Source organism: Hakea prostrata, chromosome 3, assembly GCF_041222555.1.
Source record: "Hakea prostrata isolate BN-2017 chromosome 3, UWA_Hpros_2, whole genome shotgun sequence".
NCBI lineage: Eukaryota > Viridiplantae > Streptophyta > Magnoliopsida > Proteales > Proteaceae > Hakea > Hakea prostrata.
The window spans coordinates 22720119-22740243 of NC_142602.1; the positions used below are offsets into that span (position 1 = coordinate 22720119).

The following is a 20125-nucleotide window of genomic DNA, read 5'->3' on the forward strand; positions in this document are numbered from 1 at the left end:
AATTTTGATTAATTTCTTTAATTTTTTCAGTTTTTTCTCTTTCCACAGGTGAAATATTACAATTTAACCTCCCAGAGGCTGATGTCACATGGATGGGGCCATGCGCCCCCCCCCAACCCCCACATTTTCCAACATGACATTGTCCCAACAGTGCAAATTCCAATTGGTACCTCTTTATTTATTGTGAATGGACTAAGCGCATTTCAGTGGCAGGGCCTTTAGGACTCAGACCTCTTTGTTTCATCTATGCTCTTCATTTTTATCTGACTCGTAAACCTATATTCAGACGAATATTTTCCATTATGATGATTACATGTTATTCCATATGGACTATGCATAATGAGGGGGTCCAGACTTGTGAAGCCTTGCAAAATCTCAGTCACCCATCTTGCCCTTTTATCTATATGAGACATGAGTGTGAGATTCACATTGCCTTTCTTCAGCACGAGACCTTTTTATCCTCATGTAAGTTATATGTATGCATAGGGGGAGGAGGCCCAGGAGGGATAGGCTGGGTGGAGTCAGGAGTGGATGTGACTCCGCAAAATAGCGCACGCGTGTCAACCTAGGTGCCTGTCTGGTTAGTTCAGGCTTCTCTTGAGAGAGACCAGAATCAGCAGATCAGCGATCAACTCTCATAGTGACGGCAAGAATGCTCACGCCGTGGTTGGTGTTGTGAAGTACGAACGAATTCGAGCATGAGAGCCCAAAACCTAGCTTCTGCACCTCCCCATCACTACCAGCTACCTCAGAACCCGATCATTCATCCTCCATCTCACTCATCCGTCATGCATCCCCCACCCACTGTCATCCCCGACGTGTCCCCGACGGCGATGCAACATCTTCATCATCAACAACAGCCGCCGCCGCCTTCCTACGATCCCTATTATCTCCATTACCAACAGCCGTTCCAGCAGCCACAGAGCTTGGGCTATGACAACCAAGGAGGCCAAGATATGCAGCACATCCGCACCGTCTTCGTGTCCGGCCTCCCTGACGATGTCAAACCCCGAGAGATCCACAACCTCTTCCGCCGGCGTTCAGGCTTCGACTCCTGCCAACTCAAGTACACCGGCCGCGGCAATCAGGTCCCCCCTTCTCCTTATTACTCTACTTTGCAGATTTTCTTGGCCAAGTTTCTTACCTAGGGTTTTGGTGGAAGCGAAAATTTCAGCTTTTAATTTTTTTAAGTAGTTCAAACATCTTCACCGGATAAATTCCAAATTGGTCAATAGTTATCTGGTTCTCACTTCGTCAATAGGTAAAGTTTGGTTTTGGACTCAGAATTTCTAAATTTTCTCTTGGCTCTGTAAATTTATCTTTTTCAATACCTCATTTCTGAAACTTGCATAACTCCAACCATTCATGTGCGGGTTAGTTTGATATAGTAATCCTGGCAACCTGATTAACATGGCGTGCTGGGTGAGCTTGGTCATCGAACTTATTAGAATTCCTACTGGACGATTTATCGCTCTTCCCCCACCAAAATCAGAAAAAGAAGAGTTCAGTGTGCAGTGGCTGCATTGGAAAACTAAAAAGTTTAGACTTTATCAAAGGTTGTCACTATATTTTGTTTATTTACTTTCTGCTCTTAATCTTTGCCCTGCTCCAACGTATCTTGTGTTCTCCTCTTCATAGCTCAGATTAGGTTTTTGTTGGACAGATGCTGTTTGAATTCAACTTCAATTCTCATCCTGCTTAATCTTCTGGTTGGTATCAATGAGTCAATGACTTTGCTTCCAGAATGCCTCTATGTATGTCTAAGATTATAGTTGTTGCAGGCATAAGGTAGTCTTGCTATTTTGATTTCTTGTGTTACTCCGTCAATCCATTGAATGGTCCAACTAAGATCGGCAATAAATATTTTGACGTTTCACAGCATAATGCCAAAAGTTCCTCCACCTCACCCAATAAAAAGAGAACAGAAAGCAACTCCCCCCGTGGGAGAAAAAAAAAAAAAAAAACAACAACAACAACAACAACAAAAAACCCCTATCTGAAGGATTTTCATGTTTCAAAATTTGAAACTGTTCTTTCTTGTTTGCAGGTTGTTGCTTTTGCTTCCTTTTTCAATCACGAGTCTGCAATGTCAGCGTTGAACGCGTTAAATGTGAGAATTTGCAATAACACATTAACACATGGATCCTAGTTTGATGTTTTGTAGTCTACACTTCTTCTTTTTTGTTCTTTGTCATTTCTTATGTGTTTATGTTAAAATTTTAGATATGTACCTGCATGGAATCTTGTGTGTGGGTATGAATTATACTGTGAAATAGGGGGTCTGAAAATTGAAGATATGCTTTTTAATTTTTTTTTTTTGAAGTAACAAATATGAAACGTTGAATCAGAAAATGTATACATTTGATGCGTTCTGAGTTGTTTGTTCTACCTACTGATCTTAGGGTGTACCTTTTGACCCTCAAACTGGAGCTGTATTACATATTGAGCTGGCAAGGTCAAATTCAAGGCAAAAACGTACAGCAGGTAATGTGATGTATGTCACACTGTTTGTGTCTTCTTTCCCAGAAAACAGTTGTATATTGGAGTGTTGTGTGTTTTTTTTTTTTTTTGGGGGGGGGGGGGGGGCTGCGGATGTGGACTACAATATCTAAGAAATATTGTAGGGAATCAGATTTTAAGGCTTCAAAATGGTTGTCAGCGTATTGGAAGCTAGTTGAATGTGCGAATGGGGGTTTCTTAAGTTTTTGTTGAGTTGCCAATGGACATAGGGTTTTGTCATTTTGGACATGGGTATTGAAAATTGCAGCAGTAGGATGAAATAATAGCGAACAACTTAAGCTATAGTATTATTAACTTTAGTGGACTGGCAAGCATTGACCTCTGAAATGAAGGTGAATTGAGAGTGGTGGAAATTGCTCCCTGAACTCAGTTCAGCCTTCTAGAACTATAACAACAATAAATGTGGCAGTAAATATATTGTGCTGGATCTTGTGGGTTGGGCAACACTAGATGCCAATTGGCAGGCTTTCATTGCAGCCAAATTTGGTGAACATAAATGCCCTACTCTCTCCTATCAATTTGTTGAGATGTTAGACTGCACATAGTTTGCCATTTGCAGGAGAAGTATGATTCAATATGTATTGTGTGGCTAAGATCAACTAAGTGTGACTTGTGACTGGCCCAGGGACAAAGACGTATCTGCTTTTAGGCTTAGATTAGTAGGTTATGTTGACTTTTATATAATTTGTGGAAATGGATTTTTCATTTTCAGGGGGTGGAGCCTATGTTGTTATTGATAAAAGACTGAAAACAGCATCCGATGCTCAAGACAACTGGAGCAATGATGGTAACTAAATATTTCATATCAAGAGGTTTAGTGACAGGAATTGAAAAAGGAGGTCTTTCATAGTTAATCCTAAACTTTCGATTGTGTTCTTACATTTGATTCAGACTCTATCTGCAAATTACCCTTTTTCCTGTCAGAATACCCACATCTCAGTTTTCTCTTCACTGACTAAGTGTTCAGCATTCACTAGAGAACACAGTCACCTTAACTTAATTCTGCAGCTCACTTGCACATGTTTTGGCACATTTTTGCACATTCAGGAGATGGTGGATCGGATGAACCATCTGGCGATAAACTATATTCCGGCAGCAAGGGTGATTTAGCTACTGCAGAGAGGTTCAATTGCATTCATAAGGAGCAGTAGTTTAGTTGGAATGCTGAATGGCTAAATATTCTATATTATAGTCCTGTTACCTAATATCAGATGTTGTAGACTCGTGTTTTTTTTGAACTCTGTCTCTGTGTGAAACCTAATGTCTTCACACATTGCAATTTTCAGTGGTGAGACAAGGGTTGACTCTGGTAATGCTGGAGCTGCTGCAAATGTAAGTATGGTTTATACATTTTCTGTCCTGCTGTTCAAGCACCTTCAGATACATTAGTCTTCTGTAGTACTCACAGTTGTCAAGCTTAAGTTTAATACATGGTTCTGATTTTCTTTTATGACTGGTCAGTTCTTGTTTATATTTTGCTGTTGCAGGAGCAGTCAGAAAAGACTGTTACAGGACAAGTCCAACCATGTTCTACTTTATTTATTGCAAATCTAGGTCCAAATTGCACGGAGGAAGAACTGAACCAAGTTTTAACTCAGTAAGCTTTTCTAGGTCCCATTATATGCATTCATATCTGGGAAAAAAAGTAGTCATTTGTGTACTTATTATTCAATTAGGTTCTCCCCTGGTATTTTCGGGGGCAACCCTGGGACTTGAACTGGTTTATGGTTCCCTTAGATCTTATGACAGTAAAGTCCATTTTTGTTACTCCTAGATACCCTGGATACCATGTAATGAAGATGCGTGCCAAGGGAGGAATGCCAGTTGCCTTTGCTGATTTTGAGGTATTAATGATCTCTTTCGGTAATGTATGTTTTCCTTTTAATTTATTTTGTCCATAACAACAACAAAAGATGATATGAAGTTTTGAAACCTGAAAAGCAAATAGTAACTAAGTGGGGAAAAGATGATTGTACCAAGTTTTTATTTTTCTCTTCCAATTCCCTTTTTGTTTAGTTTATTTGGAACTGACAGTAGGACTGTAGGAGGTCCGCTTGTTGGATCCCCTTGATCCAAGCTAAATCCAATCGGAAAATAGCCCAAGCCAACCTGATATAAATTAAATCTACAATGACTCAATAGTCCAAGAAGAAAACGACCTGATCACATCGCTACTTGTGTAAACGAACAATTACGTAAAATAAAATGCATTGTTAACAAAACAAAGGGTAATCATGAAAAGGTTATGTCCTGTCTACCAAAAAAGATAACAAGTACTAAAGAATTATGTAATTACTGAAGATATATATTAGGAAGGTAGGACAGGATATGGTTGCATCATTTAGTGTGGAAAACCAGATTTTATCTCTTAAGTTATAAGACCATATCAATGCCTTATTGGTAAGTTATGATTTGAAGGGGCTCATATCAAGCTGACAACTCAAGTTGCTGTAGTCAACTCACCTTTTCCTTAATTACAGTGGTGAAAATTTTCAACTGTTTAATGGTCGCAGAGGTTCAAGACATCAATTCAATGACCATCCTAAACCACATAATAATAAATCCTTCTTAACAAACGGAATCCCCAAAAGAAAATAGCACTTTGGCTTCTGTGGATCTCTACACTGAAATTCTAGAAGACTTGGTTAGACTCAAATGGTTTATTTCACCCCTAAAGTCTATAATGTTCCTTACAGTCCCAATGGCCAAGGTCACCAAGTTACATAATCCATTTGGGTTTCCTTCAAGAGTTTTATATTTTTTTTTGAACTCCTGTAGAGGGTATAGGTTATGACTGTGCTTCTGCTGCATTCTAAAATTTGTTAATTATTTACATGGATCTCTTTTGGAGAACCCAATACACTAGTGGCATATGACCTTCTCAACTCCTCAAGAAGTCTATTATTCTCTACCATACCCTGTACAAGACTGTGTGTTCCTTACCTTGTGGGTGAAAAATCCCTTTATTCTGCAGTTGAACCATTTTGGTTAAGAATTTTGGGTAACAGTTAGGACTTCATTAGATGCGACATGTCGTCACTAAATTCGCTTGGCCTTGGATTCCCGCATATAAATTTATTTTGTATGTAATATATTGGTCCAATGCCCAGATATAGTTTTGTGTGAAGGGATTCTCTATTCCCCAACTTCTTTATCCGTGGACCAAACTGTAACAGGGTGCTCTGTTTCAACTGCTATTGAAACAATAGAGCTTGAGTCAAGAAAATGGAGGAAGAAACATCACAATACTGATTTCAAAACTCGAAATTTAGTTTGCTCCAGAACACAAAGAAATCTAGCAGCTTTTGTTTATTATTAAAAGCCAGATGCAAGTCCAGGAGGACCTGAAATTATCTGACATAAAGAACTTGAAAAATTATGGTTGAAACTGGGAACTGTTGTCCAACAATGTAAAGAAATCAAGCAAGAGACAATCTGACCTTGGTGTTGGTGGTGGAGAAAAATAAAAAAGTTGACGACGTACTAGTACTACAATGACTCAAGACAATAGTTAGAACTGAACTAATTCACGTCTATGTGACCATCCATGAATCTGGATTTGCTCCATATTAGGTCAGTGCAAATGGGGGTGTGGTATGCAGACTCCAAACTGAAGCATAAAGAATTTGAACAATGTCATCCTGACCCAAATAATTAGCTTCTGGAATGACAACACTTATTGTTTAATGCTGGAGTGAAGATTTCTCGGAAGAAGAAGGCAGCATAGATCATACTGGACCTACACCTTGATGAAGAATAATAGATCTGCAATGAAACAGTTAGAAAAGCTTCAGGCAGGGTGGCTGTGGTTGCTTCAACCCTGCTTTAGGCTGTAACCTAATTTTCCTCCTTAGATGCAGGTCATGGTGAGAGATGTTCAGTTGCAGGGGCAATAATGGCCAGTAAGGTGGGAGGGCTGCCAGCAGTGGAGGGTGGAGTGAATGCGGTAAGGTGAGGTAGGGGTGGAGTGGTTTAGGTTGCAAGAGGATGGATAAGGTGGATTTTAATAGCAAAAATGAGAGAAAAACATTGTTGCCTATGATAGTCTTTTATGATTTTTGGGCCTTTTTCATTTATTTTACATGAAAACACGTTCAAAAATGGCAAATGGAAAAAAAAATTTCTAGGGAAATGAAATGGAAACTTTTACTCAGATATTATACATATCATAATAGTTGAACTCTAAGACTAGGTTATTATCTTTACTGGTATATGGTTACCTGTGCAACTTGGAGTTCGGATATAGGAAACTTTTCAATCCATATGGTTGGATTCTGGACATGTGTCCAATTTTAAAACAACATCCCTTCTCTTTTTTTCTTCTTCTTCAAATTTGCTAAATAGAGCTTAACACTATTAAAAAAGAGCTTTTTTTTTTTGTAATTGAACACGAGTCAAGAATCCAACCATGTGGTTGGAAGTTTCCTCTTCATGTGGGTAAAGGATCCAGATTCTCTACTTGAGCAAAGATCATGACCACTTTCCAGTTGAATTATGTACGGTCATACGAGCAGAATCACTAATCTTCCTATTCTCATTGGCAGGACACTGAACATGCCACTGAAGCCCTGCAGAGGCTGCAAGGCAGTATGCTACCATCATCTGATCGTGGTGGCTTGCACGTAGAGTATCCTTTCACTTTGTTATCTATCTTTTACTTCATTTCTCTTGAATGCTCATATCCTGTGGTACTTGATATTGGATCTATCTCTTCCAACTGACATGGTTAGCTGGTGATATTTCTTAACTGGGCAATTCAGATATGCAAGGTCTAAGATGAGGAAAACTTAAGGGAAGCACTTGATATTGCTGAATATCAAAATATACCAGGTTTTTTGTTCTCAAGATTTTTCCTGAGTTCCTTTCTGACATAGGAGTTGCAGCTTAGGACTAGCAACACTGCACCTTTGACCTTTACTTCCCAGCAATGCTATGGAAGTCTATTTTAGAAGTTTAGGTGCATTAGCTGATCTTTTGTTTCAACTCCTGTTATTTTCCAAAGCTAGATAACACCCACATTTGATATTGTCTATTGGCCCGTGCTTGTATAATATGAGAAACAGGTCCTTGCTGCCTTGGTGATCCATAGCTGAATTCTGTAAGTGAGGTTGGCAGTTGGTAATTTGTCTTTTGGTGCATTATTGCATACGTAGGTTTGCTGGTGGACTGCTCTGCTGCAACTTCCCGTGCACCCCAACCCCACCATGCGCACGCACACGCCAGCCCCAAACTCCCACCCCACCAAATATCCATAGTCAGGGTTTCTACCTGATTTTACAATCGATATACATTCCCTGGTCCCTCCTTCCTCAAAGAAAGAGAAAAGGAACAATGTTTTCTTGAGTTATTATATTTTCATTTATTACTTAAACCTTTATTATTTTTTTCTTTTTTCATTTTCTTGGTAGTTATTGATCAATTATTAATTCAATCAGAATGTGTCTTTGATGAAGAAGCTAAACCTAACAGCCCCTATAAGGGAAAAGGACGTATTCCTTCAATTATTATCAAGCAATGATGATTTGGGTCATCAACCCTTTGCGTACTGGTAAAAACCTATTTTTACAGTATGTAAATTAAATTCAGATCCATTACCCATGGAAAGTGGAGAGGTTAAACTTGATTCAAATCTCCCCGACACATTACCCTTATCCTGACATATCTTCAATTTTATCATCATACATTTAGGGGGTGGGATCTCGAACTCCACTTGAACTCCATCTAAACGTGTGATGAAGTGATGGAGAAATTTAATGCGGTGATCCAAATCATTAGAGAGAGAGGATTTTGGTCTCATGCTTCAGTGGTCCTATTCAAGTTATGCAATATTGGTTTTGGCGATATATCGCTGAAATTTGGCTATATTTTGCAGCGAACTGGACAAAATTTTGCACTTTGGTCCTATTCGATTAAGTTTATATTTACAAAATTAACCCCCAATTGTTTGACTTGACGAAACTAATCTATGCTGGTTTGGATTTTACAAAATTAGCCAGAAAAGTTGGATTATCCAAGTAATGATTTATTTGGGAAGTTGTATCCCTCGTTCCTCCTCCTCTTGCTGCTCTTCCATCCTCATCTTCTTCAAAAGGCAGAGGTTGAAAATATTCACTCCATCAAATCTCGTTGCTAGTTGTTACTCCAACGAACCATTACTCCATGAGCATCAGCCTTAACTGTAAATATCAAGTTGTTATTTTATCAGTTTCCTCCTGATGCTTCTAAATTTACAGAAAGAACTCCTTGTGTGATATTTTTTTGCAATCGACTTGGACTTCAACGTCAGATCTGAAATTTTGTCTGCAACTGTGATTTTTAGATCTAAGAATTCAAATTTCAAACCACAGATCGAGCCTTTTCTTAAATTTCAGATCAAGTTTGTAACTTTTTGGGTTTTGTTTCTCTGGAAAAGAAATGCAAACCAGAAATCTCAGTAAGAAGCGCAGAACTTCAAAAGCTGAGGAAAACAAACATAAATCAAAAGAAACTCATCTGAAATCTAAAAATGAAACTCAGATTTGAAATATGAAATTTAAGAAAGAGACTCGATCTGAAATATGAAATTTAAGAAAAAGACTCGATATGAAATTTAAGAAAGAAACTTGATCTAGAGTTCGAAATCTGAATTCTTAGATTTGAAAATCAAACAAAGTTGCAGACCAAATTTCAGATCTGACGCCCAAGTCCAAGTCAATTGCAAAGAAAATCACACAGCGAGTTCTTTTTTGTAAATTTAAAAAGATTAGGAGGGGTTTGTAAAATTAAATTTTATATTTACAGTTAAGCCCCATGTCTTCATTCACAAATATCATATTAATTTGAGCAAATTGCACTGGCACCTCAAAATGGAGGCCTTAAAGCATTGACACCCCCCCTCCCCATTTTTATTTAAAAAGCACAGGAACCCCAAAATTAGATTTTTATTGAATATATTTATTTAATTTATCACTGAAAACCTTTCATACACTGTTTATTATTGAGATATTTTTAAAAATAAACAGTTAAATAACTATTTTTAGTGAAAAATTAGACAAACATATCAAATGAAAATCCAATTTTGGGGTCTTTGTGCTTTTTAAACATAAAGTGGGGTGTCAATACTTTAAAACCTCCATTTTGGGGTGCCAGTGCAATTTGCTCTAATAGTTTTTGCGAATGTGAGGTAATATTAATGACTATATGGTCAAAGGCAATTTGGTGATAAAAATGATGATATGTCAATAGTCATTGTTTTGGATACTACAAGTCTACTAGGAGGCAAAGGCAAAGTATTATTATCTTTTGGACTAAAAATTACTTGAGTCAAAACTAAGGGGGGCAAATAAAAATTACCTTTAATTAAATTTTTTCTTCTTTCTACATGCCACTCTGACATATGATTGTAGTGTGGAATCTAGTGTATCAAAATCCCCTTCAAGATTCATTCTCTCAAAGCCCCTGTGCCTTTTTGTTCCCTAAGCTTACTTGCAAATATGTTGTTTTGGCTAATTTGAATTGCGTCCATTTCTTGAATCTCCTTATGTAATAAAGAGTCCATGTGTACCACAATGTTGAAAGATTTGTTTAGGGCCTGTTTGGTTACTTGAGTCTGCAGATTTCAAAAATTTAGAGATTTCAAATCTACAGACTTCAAATCTCTAGAGTCATGGTTCATAAAATTAACCGTCTGGTTAGTTTGAATTTTTGGAATGAAATTTCTAGATTTATCCCAAAAAAATATTTATTGAATTATGGTTTAAATCTTTAACGTTTTGATAGTATGGGTAAAATCTCTGGATTTCACCACATACCCATAAATCTACATTCACGCTAGGAAAGTGAATTTAGATTTCATGAATCTAGAGATTGCACAACCAAACGTAAAAATCCCATTGTGAATCCAGAGATTTCAAATGTGGGAAAAATTACAAAGTTTTCCTTGTTTGAATGTAATTTTAGGATAAATTTCACGTCATAAATTTAAAATTTTATAGGTTCAAAATCAAGTTTATAACTTTCTTTTTCATGTTTTATAAGTTGATTTTTTTAGTGAAAATTCTTGAGGAATCGAAACAATTAAAGTGCTAGGGTGGGAAAATAGACTTTTTTATTTCATGAAAATGAAGAGCTATTGAAAGTTCATTATTTATTACATACTCGTAGGCTTGATGAATCACTAGCCATAGCATGGCTAATGTCTTCTACTTCATCATATTGTTGCCGAGGTTACTGTTCTTCGTGTCGCCCCTCACAATGTCGCTGGCATTGTTGTTGCTGATGTATGTCTTTTTCTTGATGTTGGCAACGCGTCTTGCACACTGTTGATATTCTCTGCGAGGATCTTGTTGGCGTTGGTTATCTACATTATGTTGTATGTCCTCTTCAAATCTCTCCTCACAGTGTCGTTGGCATTGTCGTTGTTGGATTGGATCTCTCACTTGCTGCTGGCACTGCCTCTTGCATTGCTTATACTGTCTATGAAGATCATGCTGATTGTTTTCATCTTGATCCCAACTTCTCCCCTCAGACCTCTCCTCACAACGTCGCTGACATTGTTGTTGTTGACTTGGATCTCTTTCTTGTTGTTGGCAACGTCTCTCACACTGTCCATATTCCCTGCGAGGATCTCGCTCGTGTCGGCTATCTTCATTATGCTGCCTGCTCTCTTCAAATCTCTCCTCACAACGTCTTTGGCATTGTTGATGTTGCATTGGATCTCTCTCTTGGTGCTGGCATTGCCTCTTGCATTGCTTATACTGTCTACGAGGATCATGTTGGTCGTTTTCATCTTTATCCATACTTCTCCCCTCAGACCTCTCCTCGCAGCTTTGCTGGCATTGTTGTTGCTTACGTGGATCTCTTTCTTGTTGTTGACAATATCTCTCACATTGTTGGTATTGTCTATGAGAATCTCGTTGGCATCGGTTATCTTTATTAAGTTGTTTGCTCTCTTCAAATCTCTCCTCACAGCGTCTTTGGCAATGTTGTTGTTGCATTGGATCTCTCTCTTGTTGCTGGCACTGCCTCTTGCATTGCTGATACTGTCTACGAGGATCATGTTGGTTGTCTTCATTTTCTTCCCAACTTCTACCATTAAATTTCTCCTCACAACTTCTCCTGCATTGTTGTTGATGTTGTGGGTCTCTCTCTTGTTGCTGGCAACGTCTTTCACATTGTTGGTATTGTCTTTGAGGATTGTGTTGCTTATCTTCATTATTCTCCCAACTCCCCTCCTCAGATCTCTTGTCGCAGCGTCTTGTACATTGTCGTTGTTGGTGTGAGTCAGCTGCCTGCTGTTGGCAACGCCTTTGGCATTGTTGGTATTCTCTTTGTGAATCGTGCTCATTATTTTCATCCTCATACCAGCCCAGTTGCTCAAATCTCTCCTCACAACGACTTTGACATTGTTGCTGTTGCTGTGGATCCTGCTCCTGTTGTTGGCAATGCCTCTCACATTGTCTTTGTGCACCACGCTGGTTGTCAAGTTCCTCATTGCCCCCACTCTCTTCACAACGCCGTTGGCATTGTTGTAGCTGACTAGGGTCTCGCTCTTGTTGTTGGCAACGGCGTTGGCATTCTTGATGTTCTCTCCTCGGTGTGTCAAGCCTATTTTCTTTCTTAATCCCTCCTTCAACAAAAGACATTGCAGTAGAAAGAAGGAAGAGGGAAAGGAGTAAGAGAAGGGAACATAACTTTGTTGCTTTGATCGTCATGTTCATAATAAAGTAGGCTCCGTTGGGTGAAGAGAAAGGGTGAAGGGTGGCTCTATTTATAATGGCAAGAAGGTTCTTTGCATGTTGACATTTGGCAGTTTTTACGGCACGTAACTCAACTTGTAGTACCGGAATTTCTGTATCTCACATGACCGTGATGCCTCATATTGAAGAACTAGTCATATGACATCAACTATAAAATAGGAAACCTAAGGAATTAGAGCATAGAGTGATGATTGTTAGCACAATAAGGAACCATGTTGGAATGCTTTTTTCTATTTATAAGATAATTGACCAAGAAAATGGCATTGAAAAGGATTTGTATTCAATCGCCAAGTGTCCTATGTATTAACCAAAATAATTCTCTGTTGTTTTTTTTTTCTTTCATTTATTTGTTTATTTATTTTCCAAATTTAATAGGAGCCCATTAATTGTGATTATATGGGATTGTCTTTTCCTCTTTCCTCATTTTATTGAAATCCATTAACTAATTGTGATTATGCGTATTTTCCTTGGGACACTTCAAGTCACACAATCTTGCGATGCCGTTGAAGACCTATATGGAGTTTATCTTGGGATTCCAAGAGGGAAACTTTGTTTACCTTCATATTCATCGCACTTTTATGGCGACTTGGATCGACAACTTCACCAGTTCTTGGGTTCTTGGGTATTGATGTGACTGGAAGTGGATACCAACACGCTGACTTGTTCAAGTTGTTAGGTAATACAAAAAAAAAAAAAAAACTATCTTTTTTTTCTTTTTGGTAACAGTTTTCTCGGTTTCATCTCATCTCTCTTTTTCTTTTTTGGTAAACCTGATTTCATGTCATTACGATTCGGCTCTTTGGAATCTAAAATAATAAGAATTAGGAGGGTAAAATTGGTGTTTAATATGATATTATTTTTTTCCTTCTTAATTTTTGAAAGGCAAAATAGACATCAAACATCCAAACATAATGGTTCATTAAGACAAGTAGAAGTGAGGGGGTCATAGTAATTTTATAAAAATTATGGTCCTTTTAGTGATTAAGCTATATTCTATAGTATGAGGGGTAGTAGTAATTATTCCTTTTTATTTCATCAAAATCCACCAAATCCTTTTACGTTTACAAAAAAAAACTTAGTGTGTAGTTTTCTTTGCAATCGATTTGGACTTGGCATCAAACTTGAAACTTTTGTTTGCAACTTTGTTTGATTTTCAGATCCAAGAATTTAAATTTCAAACTTCCGATTGAGATTGATGTGGAAAGAATAAATAGACCAGAATCAGTTCGGTTTAAACCCAGTTGGGTCAGAACAATTGGACCAGTACGGTCCAAACTTAGTCCGACCAGATCGGACCAAGTTAGACCGACCAAGTTAAGGTCGGTTGGATAAATATAAAGTTGAATACAAAGGTAAATCTGAATAAGATTCTAGCCAAAGAAACAAGATTCAACCAGGACTCTACTACTTGTGTTCGAGTAGGGCACAATGACTAAGAGTCAGATCACAACCAAACTAGGGTTTGAGTCTCACTCGAACTCGTACGTGGGAAATCTATAAAAAGGTAAAGGAGCACAAGAGAAAGGTACGCTGAATAGAATTATCACTATTCGTATTATTATTGTTCATTACTTTCTTGCCTTCCTTAGTCGGATTTCTAACTAGATCGTCGGAGTTGAAAACTCGACCTCCACGGTCGAGCTCATCATGAAGGGACGAACGAGGATTGTGCGGCCGAGAGATCAAACTTGAAATTTTTGTTTGCAACTTTTTTAAGTTCTTGAAGTTACGCGCTTCTTGCTGGGATTTTTGTTTTTGGGAAAAGAAATGCTGCATAGAAATCCCAGTAAGAAGCGTAGAGCTTCAAGAACAAGGGAAAAAAAGGTTTTGGATAAATTTATTTTTCTCTATAAATGGGTTATCTTAGTAGAGCATAAATTAACATTGGTTCTTTTTAGTACAATAAATTACGTCTAAGTCTCAAAGCAACAAACATCATCTCCCAGAGTTAAATTTCTTCGAATTTCAAACTCAAAATGAGCAAAATACCCCTCAAGTTGTTTAATGAACCAAAAATATTTCCCCCCTACATATCTTATTTTGATTATTACTCCAACTATCCTAATACCTAACCAAAACCCAAAAAACACTAAAATCCATTTACATGCTCAGGGCAAAAATATGACAAATGCAACATTTTGAGAGTTAGTGCAATTCAAAGCAGTAAAGATTTTCTCTATCTCTATTCTCTTGGATCCACCTAGCAAACCAAAGAACATCATAAACGACTTCCTTGAAATTGAGTGGCCCAAGCTTTTTGAATCTTTCAAGCACTCTGCCTTAATCATCATCTTTAGTAGCATTAATCTCATTTTGCCTTGTCCTATAGGCAAAATAATTTCCATTGCCACCTGAAACTTTTTGTTGTATGAAGGTCATGAACTAAATAAAACTTTCATAAAATCATTGGGAGCACCATTAAATGTTAGGGGGGGTGGTGGAAATGAGGCATTACTTTTCCCCCGGTGCTATATATTCGGTACTGTGTAGCGAGTTCTTCGAGATCAGTGCCAGGGGCGGACCTATGAAGGGGCCGGAGGGGGCCATGGCCCCCCCCCCGGATTTTTTAAAATTTTATGCATTCCTTAATTCCTTTAGTTTTTCCCATTTTTTCTCTTCCCACATGTGAAATGTCACTATTTGGCCCCCTCCAATATTGTGAACAATTTTTAAAAGTAAAATGATGGGTATAAATGTCGTTCCTAATAAAAAACTAATTCATCAATCCCTATTTATTCTCCCCTCTCTTCTCTCATCTTTTCCTCCTATTTATTCTCTTTTGTTTCTATAAATGTGGGTTAAAGGAAATTTTTGAAAAAACCCTATTTATTCTCCTATCTTCTCTCTCCTCTATCCTCTTTTTTTCCTATTTATTCTCTTCCCTTTCTATAAACATGACTTAAGAAAATTTGGAAAAAAATCTACTCCACAATTAAGGTCTCTTTCTCTTTCTCAATTTATTTATTGTTTCTCTTTCTCTTTTTTTGTTTTTTGTTATCTTTTTATTTTATTTTATATTCTATGTTTCTTTATTTCTCAGCAATTTTTGTTATTTGATTTTGTATTGTGAATAAAATGTTTATAGTTAGTAAGTAACTAACTACTATTGATTTGCATCTCTTTACATAAAAAAAAATTTTGGTTTACATCTCTTACCAAAGAAAATTTTGGTTTGCATCTAACTTTTTAGGGTTGATGTCATGTGTATTTTTTTTTATATTGTTGCTTTAATTTTACCTATATTTTGTCCGAAAAAATATCATTATCAATAATTTATCTTTTTTTTTTCAAATATGTGTGGGTCCCACAAAATATATGTGGGTCTATTCTTTAATTTAATAAAATAGTTTAGAGGTGGGATCCCAAATGGGAAGGTTATCTGGCTTTTATTCTTCGCCCCCCCCCCCCACTATTGCATCCTGGGTCCGCCACTGATCAGTGCTTCCTCTTGCAAGAGTAATTCATTTTCATGATTTTTTGTATTTCTTCCAGTGTCCATTAGTGTCTATTTAATAAGAATACAAATGTCACTCAAAAAGTACTTTATATCTTGTAATAAAACAATATTACCAAAGACTTAAGAAAATAAATTATCAATAAAATAAATTTCATAGAGTAAAGACACATGAAAATATAACATAAATTAACATTTATACAAAAATATAACATATATGTAATAAAAAAAATTTAAAAAGCCTTTTAACTCAAAAAGTCCTAAATGTATGAAGGACTCAAGTTTTAACTAGTCTAAGATTCATTTTTTTTCCTTTGATTATATGATTCCACATTTTTTAGGTTCAATCTAACCTAAGGTTTTGCTCTAATACTATTCTATAATGCCCCGATTTTCAATATGGGAGATGAGGTTGATAATTAGCCTAAGAATTAATTTCCCTTAGGTAGTGAACCGATGAGATAGATTTTTTTAGATCAATTAAATTTTATAACATTAAACTTGAAGAATTCAAAATATTTAATTAGCGGAAGCCTGTTATTAAATTTGTAATAAATTGAAACATTTTCATTATTCTTAGATTTTCAAATAAAGGGTTCGATTATTACATTTATCAAATAAAACATTTATTACCAATTACATAATTATTTAAAAATAAATAAAAGCATATTTTATATCTTTAACAAATAATATATGAGAGAGGTTTATCAGCAAGATGGATTTCTTCTGTCTCACGACTCAATTCCTCAAGCCCTACACATTCATTATCTGTAAAAAAATATTGGTTAAGTTTTTTGAAAAACTTAGCAAAGTCAAATTCAATAAGATATGGACATATTTGAAACAATGTATTGAAATAATACAAGAGATACAACCAATAAATAATGTATTGTTAATGCACAAATTTATTATTTATCTTATTTTGAAACAATAAGAAGCTACAAAACCTTATCAACCAATCCAGTTCATTATCAAACTATGATAATTGGAAAAAAATTATATTTTCACAATGCCAATTTATTTATTTTTTATTTGGATTTAATACGATTCCCCATGCCGTTATATGGCATGGGCACGTTACACAACTCTGACATATGTATGATACCAAATTATGAAATTCAACTCATCATACCCCATACCGTAACATGGTCTACACACGTTATACAACCTTGATAGGTGTGTTGGTCCCTTTAGTGTTATCATAGGTTTTTTCCAATAGGAAGAGATGAAGGGTGATCCACACCTTTATGTGACTTGCATACACAATCTTATCAACCCATCCGATTATCTATCGGACCATGATAAATGGAAAAATTTATGTCTTCTTTTATAATGCAATATGTGATGCAATGCTCAATTTTGATATTCATAGAAATTCATAAACTTTCAATAATCATAGCAAATCATAATATGTAATAAGAGATAGAACACAATGATTTAAAATTCATAGATAACAAGCAATCAAGACCAAGATGATATATAATGCTTTAAACTATAAACAATTTGTAGGATCTTCAATTGCAATCTAGATCAAGATAAAATATAGGGTTTCAAACTTGTAGATGTATCTGCAAGATTCTCACTAGCAATGTAAATTAAATTAAAGACAACAACTCAAATATGTAGATATAATAAAACATTATCACTTGCAATTTAGATAAAATAAAAGACAACAAATCAAATATGTAAATATAGTGTGAGATTATCATTTGCAATATAGATCAAGTTATACAATGGTTTAAATGAATATATATACTTGTAGGATTCCCCTTTAAAATACAAATCAAGATGAAATAGAATGTTTCAAACTGTAGATAATATGATGGATTCTCACTTGCCTTCATGATAGATTTAAAATCACAATATTGCAATGTTTTGAACGATCCAAGAAAACACGAATTTAGGACAAACGGTTAAAGTGAAATAGATTCGTAATGAATTTAAAATCAAAAGAAATTTCAAAATTTAGAAATTTCTATTAATTTTAGTGAGGCCTCTCTCTCAAATGCTTACAGAATAGTATTTTTTAATATATATAAATTATAATAACTTATATTATATTTTAAGTATTTTAACTCTCAACAGCTTTTTTTCTTTATTTTCTTCTTAAGTTTATATCACAAATGAAGTGTTTTACTATTACTTAAAGTATTAATTAATTTATTATAATATTAATTATAAAGTATTAAATGAGTTAAGATTTATTAAACTAATAATAATAAATACTTAAATGATATTATAATTATTAATTTAATATTATGTTTATTTAACTATTATAAATTGAATAAAAAAAACGATTGATTGACTTGTTATTCTGTGATTTGATTTCCTTACTCCCTTTTTATTAATTAATTAATTTATTATTATTATTATTATTTTCTAAAGAAATGGTAATTATCATGATTTAACCTTATAACAAGATAACATATATGACTATATAATAGAATTAATAATTATTTAATGATAAAATTGACCAAAATACTCTTAGTAAAATCTAAGGGTATTACATATGGAGAGGGGGTTATTTTGGTCATTAAATAATTTGAGAGGTATTTCGGTCTCTCTAGGTTTGAAAATTTGAAAAAATTTAATGATGGGAAAGGGTATCAATTACTTTGGGACCTACGGTAATTTATTGCACTAAGAGGACTTAACATTAGTTTATGTTCGACTAAAAGAATCCATGCTTAAAAAACCCTAAAAAAAGAAAAATCTGAAATCCAAGAAAGAAACTTATTCAAACTCTGAAATCTAAGAAAAAGACATCTTAAAAAATATAAAATTGAAGAAAGCAACTGGACCTGGAGTTTTAAGTCTGAATTCTTAGATTTGAAAACTAGACAAAGTTGCTGACAACATTTCAAATTTGACTTAGTTGATTTCAAAGAAACCACTTAGGGATATTTTTTTTTGTAAATTTAAAAAGATTAAGAGGGGCCAAATTTAAAATATATAATATATAGATATTTATACACATGGCATTATCTTAATGACTATGTGGCCAAATGGCGCTTTGGTCATAACAATGATGGTATGTCCTTAATTAGTTTTGGAATACCACATGGGAGGCAAATGCAAAATATTATTATCTCTGGACAAAAAATGATTTGAAACAAACCTCGGGGTCCTTAAAAATATACCCTTTAATTAACAAGAGAGTAAATCAAAATAAAAAAGACTTATCATGAGGGGCAATGTTTGCAATTTAGAGACTACCAACCATTAATATAGGCACTTGATAGTTAATTTTTATCCAAGTTATAAAAAATAAATATGTAAAGGCTTTTGAACAAACAAAGAAATATATGTGTTTTTGAAAAATACTCATAATAACAATTAGTTAATGTATTTGAATAAAAAGAGATCCTATTAAAGGGAATGAAGGGAGAAATAAAAAACATGGAAAAGAAAAAAAGGAGATTTCTTTCAATTATACATAGGACACTTGTCGATTGAATGCAAACCTTTATCAACGTTGTTCTAGAGATCAAAAATCACCATCTCTTTGGTCAATTATCTCCTAAATAGAAAGAAAGGAACACTTGATGTATTTGGATTCCTACATGATTCCTTATTGTACTGAATTCCTCAAGTTTCCTATTCTGTAGTTGATGTCATATGACTAGTTCTTCAAGATGAGGTATCATGGTCGTGTGAGATACATGCATAAATTCCGATATTACAAGTTGAGTTACGTGCCATAAAAAGCTGCCAAATGTTAACATGCGAAGAACCTTCTTGCCATTATAAATAGAGCCACGCCTTCACCCTTTCTCTTCACCCAACGAAGCCTACTTTATTATGAACATGACGATCAAAGCAACAAAGTTATGTTTCCTTTCTCTTACTCCTTTCCTTCTTTCTTCTTTCTACTGCAATGTCTTCTGCTGAAGGAGGGATTAAGAAAGAAAATAGGCTTGACACACCGAGGAGAGAACATCAAGAATGCCAACACCGCTGCCAACAACAAGAGCAAGACCCTAGTCAGCTACAACAATGCCAACGGCGTTGTGAAGAGAGTGGGGGCAATGAGGAACTTGACAAACAGCGTGGTGCACAAAGGCAATGTGAGAGGCATTGTCAACAACATGAGCAAGATCCACGGGAGCAGCAACAATGTCGAAGTCGTTGTGAGGAGAGATTTGAGCAATTGGGCTGGTATGAGGATGAAAACAACAAGCGTGATCCACAAAGAGAATACCAACAATGCCAAAGGCGCTGCCAGCAAGCAGCAGGCAGCTGACTCACACCAACAACGACAGTGTACAAGACGTTGCGACGAGAGATCTGAGGAGGGGAGTTCGGAGAATAATGAAGATAAGCAACACAATCCTCAAAGACAATACCAACAATGTGAAAGACGCTGCCAGCAACAAGAGAGTGACCCACGACATCAGCAACAATGCAGGAGAGG

At 35.7% G+C, this 20125-nt stretch overlaps 1 protein-coding gene across 3 annotated transcripts; it reads left to right on the forward strand.

Annotated features, from left to right (window-relative positions):
- The first annotated feature begins 520 nt into the window (after positions 1–520).
- LOC149021644 (RNA-binding (RRM/RBD/RNP motifs) family protein) lies at positions 521–7975 on the forward strand. Of its 3 annotated transcripts, XM_089149867.1 has the most exons (11): positions 521–1088; positions 2048–2110; positions 2403–2484; positions 3233–3307; positions 3568–3643; positions 3807–3852; positions 4008–4117; positions 4295–4364; positions 7065–7147; positions 7281–7350; positions 7674–7975. In XM_089149867.1, exons 1-10 carry the CDS (start codon positions 699–701, stop codon positions 7309–7311), a joined length of 1026 nt encoding a protein of 341 aa, XP_089005993.1. In that variant the 5' UTR covers positions 521–698; the 3' UTR covers positions 7312–7350; positions 7674–7975. The 3 variants fall into 3 exon arrangements, with proteins under 3 accessions (XP_089005993.1, XP_089005992.1, XP_089005995.1); XM_089149866.1 differs by having other exon boundaries at positions 7281–7975; XM_089149869.1 differs by having other exon boundaries at positions 4014–4117; positions 7281–7975.
- Positions 7976–20125: the final 12150 nt, after the last annotated feature.